Raw genomic sequence first — 6,000 nt, 5'->3', positions numbered from 1 at the left:
GTTCTGAAACTGGTTTGATAATCTACCCTCATGGCAGTATAAATTGATGAACTCTCATTATTGTTTTATTTAAAAGATGACTTACTTTTGTACCTAAAAATCTTTTTACAAAAGGTGTGTAACATTACATTGCCCATTAGTTATTGAAACACATAAATCTGATAACTATATGACTAGTATATTCTGGATACACAATAAGCGCCGTCATATGATACGTCATTCAGTTTGTGACAGTAAAATTTCATAAATTAATTGGCATAAGGAAATCGTGGAATTATGAGTAAAGTAAATTTGTATCTTATCAATAGAAATAAAGTTCTGATTAAACGACTGCTTTATTTAACGATGCCTCGAGTTGTTAAACACAAGCCATTTTATGTTGTTTCCGAAAAGTGGTGTAATTTATTCCAACGAGGCAATTGTCCTGCTGTTGTATTCTGTTATTATAATATAATTATACATATTCGAGCTTATCAAGTTATACAGATCAGATAAACAATTAAACATTCATGCTGAATGAAATACGCTGTGTAAAATATGTTCTCATAAAGTACTTCAATAATTTAATCCCTCGTGTCCGGTAACACAAGATTGGTAAAAATTATGTATACTTATGAAAAGTTGATCTCAATTCAAACTGAGAATTATAATGCAGTTCTTAATTTTGATATTTAATGCTTTAAGTACGATTTTGAACAAAAACGATTCCTGTTCATTTGCAAATACATATTTAATAGTGAATTTAACATATTATATTAACCGTTAAAATTGAAGTTGTGCAATTGTGGGTAGTTTAATTCTGTTAAGTACTGAATTTAAATAAACAACTTTGATAATAAGGTTGCCAATCCCTGGTATGAATAATGGAGAGTAAGTTGTATCTCTAATCATCTTCAGATATTTTATGATAACTCGTTATAAAAATGTTTAGCGTTTTAAAGTTTTAAAACTCAACGAATTGTAATGTGTTGTTTTTCAACGTTTTATTTCACGAATTGGACTGATTGATCTCATTTTGATTGTTGACGGTATGCTACCACATTTATGAATACTATTTTATAATGGCCAGTGATGGCAGAATTATTTAATCAAAGTAACGTATAAAACAAAATTCTTCGCATTTTACCATGGTGATCATGAGTGATAATTCGATGGGAAATCGAAAAATTACATCTATGGTGTGAATAAATATCATTAAGACATGTTTCAGACTATTAGTAAATAAAGTAATATCTGTTTGCTTCTTAAGAATAACGATTCAATCTTGATATGCTTATATATTATGGTGCATGTGACATGACATGGGTGATGGTCACATGTAGTCATATGTAGAGTCATATGTAGAGTCATATGTAGAGTCATATGTAGAGTCATATGTAGAGTCATATGTAGAGTCATATGTAGAGTCATATGTAGAGTCATATGTAGAGTCATATGTAGTCATATGTAGAGTCATATGTAGAGTCAGTCATATGTAGAGTCAGTCATATGTAGAGTCAGTCATATGTAGAGTCAGTCATATGTAGAGTCAGTCATATGTAGAGTCAGTCATATGTAGAGTCAGTCATATGTAGAGTCAGTCATATGTAGAGTCAGTCATATGTAGAGTCAGTCATATGTAGAGTCAGTCATATGTAGAGTCAGTCATATGTAGAGTCAGTCATATGTAGAGTCAGTCATATGTAGAGTCAGTCATATGTAGAGTCAGTCATATGTAGAGTCAGTCATATGTAGGTCATAGAGTCATATGTACGCGTAAACTCGAGTATTTCGGCCCCAGTATAAAATAATGACTTGAGCCAGGGTATTGCACAATGAATCGTATCTTGTGGAATAAATGGTTGACGCACGCGGATGGACGTGCGGGATTTAGAGCGCGTGGATGAACGTGCGAGATTTAAAGCGCGTGGATGAACGTGCGAGATTCAAAGCGCGTGGATATACGTGCATAACATTTAAGCACGTTGATGAACGTGAAAGACTTTCATTTCAACCTTTATAAATACATGAAACATGAATATAAAAGTACAACATAAATGACTGTGCCTTAATATCAGAATGTATATTATTTGCGACTTTTGATTGGATAAAGCAGTACAGCAATAATTACATATTTATCTTTTGGCTACGTGTAATACGTGTATCCAGTTCTTTACATGTTTTATAGTCTTAGGTGATCAAGAATAAAGTAACAAAAAAGAGACTTTATTGATAACATATAAAACTTATTACCTAGCAGGTTTAGCTCGTAAAATATTAAAAGTGAAGTACTTAAACTTTGTATCGGTTATGAAGAGACCTATTAGATTTAAAATAAAATCGTTACTAACGACTAGTTTCCCTTTCATAGATAAAAGAAATAAATTGAAAATGTGCAATTTGAAATCTAGAGAGCAAACATTAATAATCTTTTGTCTTTAAATTCGCGATAGCTCTTCATGAAAAGAAAATATATACTTGCTTTATGTGTGAATAGATCTTTTGATAATTAAATGAATTGCTTACCACTTGCGGCTTGTAATCAGCGCGAATAAAGATACGTCGGATATCGTATTTGGTTTTTCATACGACACGGTATTTATAAAAAAAAAGAGATTATGTATATAATGTCTCGTCCCGCGCTCGGCGTGAGTGGACGCATTTATTGTTGCGGGAGCTTGTCGCAATTTAAATCGCTATTTAAATTGTGATTGGTCAATTCCGATTCCTTATTACTCTTGAGGAGCTGTTACCCGGGGACTCCACCCAGTGGGCGGTCTTAGAAGAGGACGGCAAGAGTTCGCCACTTGCGCAGCTGAGGATCGAACCCGGGTCGACGGATTAGCAGGCGGCCGCACTCACCGCTAGACCAAGATCGTTGAGGTACAATCGGCGAAACTACGGACGGCAAGGTACGGTGACGTCATCGAGGCCGGGCGCATCGACTACGACATTCCGCTACGCGGTGCCTGTGCGCGCGCTGTGGCTACGACTAGTGCTACGCCGGTGCTACGACAGCCGTTGCCTTCCCTATCTCTAAGTTATAAGGTACGCGCTATATTTATTACCGTAAATAGTTACAATGGCCGTCAACGATAAGTTTCTTATGAGCAGGGCCGATAGCGGTGAATTGATATGTCAGGCGTGCCAGGACGAGTTCAAGGTCGGCGAGGAGTACCTACAGTGTAGAGTAGAAATGTGCCGTAAACTATATCATCACGGATGTTCTGGTAAAACCATAATGCTGGAGGAGAGAGATAACTGGGTCTGCCCAGAGTGCTGCATCAAGTATAAGCAGGTAGGGCGCAACTGTGAGACCCCAGTGGGTACGCCTACCACTATGAAGAACGTGATGGTGAGGAATAGAAGTGACGTCTCATTTTCCACGCAGTCATCGGGGGCTGACGGGACGCAGATGATGAATGAATTGCAACAGCTGCGCGTTCAGATTGGTCAGTTGAAAGGAGAACTAGCTAACGCGGTTAGCACTATTACGCGTTATCAAGCAGTTATTGAAGACTGTGCTGCAAAGTTCGAGGCAACAAACGAGAGACTGATGAATCTGGAGCTTGCTTCAGGCTGCCCTTGCCATCATAATACTGCGTCTACGCCAGTACAAGGTAATAAACCAAGTTCGAAATCAAGGAAGAATAAGGGTCGTCAACGTGGTAGGGGAAGTCAGCGATAACTGATGCAACGACTACAGCCAAGCCGGAACCGTCAGTCTCAGAAGTGGAAGAGATAAGGGAAGCTTCGAGCGAGGCTGGAGAAGGAACTCCGGTTGAGCTGGCTGTCCCTGGAGTGAAAGTGACACTTGCAAACAATAACGAAGCTACCCGGGAACTAACTGCAGATAGAGATGAAGAACCGTTGGGGGATTGGGAAGTGCAGCGTAAAAAACGACGCTCCGCCTCGGTAAGGTGTACTGCGGGCCCCGGCGTGACGTCGCTCAGGGCAGTCGAACGCCGCAAATTCATTCACCTGTGGAACATGTTATCGGGAGCGGACGAAATACGGAGTTATTTGCAAACACTAGGACCGGATAAAACGTTTACTGTCGAAGAACTGAAGCCAAAGGGCGACTATAAGTCGTATAAAATAGGAGTTCCTTCGGAAATGTACGACAGATGCATGTCTGCGGAATGTTGGCCCGATAACGCTCGAGTTAAGGCGTGGTTATTTCGGGGGCCACAGCAAAACCAGAAAGCAGGGTATAAAGCGGGCGCCTAAACCTTTTTCCCTCAATATATATTACCAAAACGTAAGATGGCTAAAGACAAAACTGCAGTCCTGGCGTAATAATCTCATGTCTTCTGACGAGATAAACCTGGTGGCCGTTACTGAGTCTAATTTAGACGAGTCGGTGTATGATGCAGAAGTGTGCGGCGCAGGTTCAGATTGGAACATGCTTCGGCGGGACCGTATTGGACGAGGAGGCGGCGGGGTTCTACTGATATCGCGTGCGCCATTGTGTCTAGAAAGGTTGACATCCTATGAAACCGATCAGGGCGAAGACCTATGGGTGAGATTTTCTGTATCCGGACAATATATGTATGTGTGTGTAGTGTACATACCTCCTGGATCTAATGACGAAGTGTACTTTCAATGGTTTGATTCGGTAGAGAGAGTGTGTTCGATTCACGGCAGTTCAAAAGTTATGGTACTGGGAGACCTAAATCTGTACAGTGCTAGTGCAAGTGTAGAAAGATATTTCAACTGTTTCACTAATATTTGTAATATGTATCAGTACAACACAGTAACCAATGTAAATGGCCGAATGTTGGATGTAGTGTTAGCAAGCAAGGAGGTGAGGGGTGCGTTGCGTGTGCGGCAGGCAGATTCTCATGAAGTGCTATCTAAAATCGACGGGCACCATCCGCCCATCATAGTCCAAGCCCAATATGTGCTGGTATCCGGTGGGGTATTAGTGGAACCGTCCAATATAGGGGAAGACAATGATTGGAATTTCGCAAAGGGGGACTTCTACCAATTATATTGTGAAATTAGAGATGCTAATTGGGAGCAACTATACAGTTATGGTTGCACCGATGATGCTGTCCAGTTCTTTAAAGAGACCTTGTATAATGCCTTCCAACACTGCGTCCCAAAGAAAATAAGAAGGCGCGTATGTAGCCGTACCTATCCAGTGTTCTATACGACAACAATCATTAGGGACATAGAACGTAAAGCACGCCTTCACAAACAATGGAAACGTTCAAGAAATAAGGTATTTTATGAACAGTTTAGTCAGCTTCGTTCAAAAATAAAAAATGAGATAGTCGAAGCCCAACGTGATTATATGGAGCAAGTGTCTGAGCGCCTATATCGTAACCCAACTCAATTCTGGTCCCACGTCAATTCCTTGCGTTGCAAAGGCGGCGTGGAGCCGAGAGTTACGCGTGGCGATGTAGAGCACTCGGGCGCTGACGCGGCCGCGGCGTTTGCATCTCACTTCGCCTCCGTTTTTCTACGCGAGGAACCAGTTCTGGATCCAAAGGTCGCCAGTGAAAGCCTACCTGTCGATGCTAGGAGCATTGACATTCGAGGCTTTACAGAGAGCGACGTGAGGAGAGCAGTAAAGAAATTAAAACCTAGATCGGCGCCTGGACCTGATGCGATACCGGCTTATGTGATAAAGGGGTGTATCGATAGTCTTGTGGGTCCGATAGAGTTTATTTTCAACCTCATTCTTCATTCGGGGTGTACCCAACAGACTGGAAAGAATCTAGAGTGACGCCGATCCCGAAGAAGGGATCTAGACTTAAGGTTGAGAACTATCGTCCCGTTGCAATTCTGAACGTCCTGGCTAAAGTCTTTGAGTCGGCGACACATTGCAAACTACTACCGCAATGTCAGTCGTACATCACCAGTACACAGCATGCATTTCTTCCCAGAAGATCAGTAGCTACAAACCTGCTAACTTTGACCCACACTCTGTCAAGAGAGCTAGACGGGAAAGCTCAGGTGGACGTAGTTTACCTGGACTTTCAAAAAGCATTCGATCGGGTAGATAATGACGTT

The 6,000-nt window shown here is 41.1% G+C and overlaps 1 protein-coding gene across 1 annotated transcript in view; it reads left to right on the top strand.

Annotated features, from left to right (window-relative positions):
• Positions 1–3,061: 3,061 nt before the first annotated feature.
• LOC125224952 overlaps positions 3,062–6,000 on the top strand; it is a 156,586-nt gene continuing 153,647 nt past the window's right edge. The window contains exons 1-4 of the mRNA XM_048128471.1: positions 3,062–3,599; positions 3,704–3,894; positions 4,268–4,501; positions 4,727–4,888. Of these exons, the coding sequence (XP_047984428.1) occupies positions 3,062–3,599; positions 3,704–3,894; positions 4,268–4,501; positions 4,727–4,888 (1,125 nt within the window). The remainder of the gene's footprint in view (positions 3,600–3,703; positions 3,895–4,267; positions 4,502–4,726; positions 4,889–6,000) is intronic.

The sequence above is a fragment of the Leguminivora glycinivorella genome, chromosome 3 (genome assembly GCF_023078275.1).
Source record: "Leguminivora glycinivorella isolate SPB_JAAS2020 chromosome 3, LegGlyc_1.1, whole genome shotgun sequence".
NCBI lineage: Eukaryota > Metazoa > Arthropoda > Insecta > Lepidoptera > Tortricidae > Leguminivora > Leguminivora glycinivorella.
This window is presented reverse-complemented; position numbering and strand designations above follow the sequence as displayed.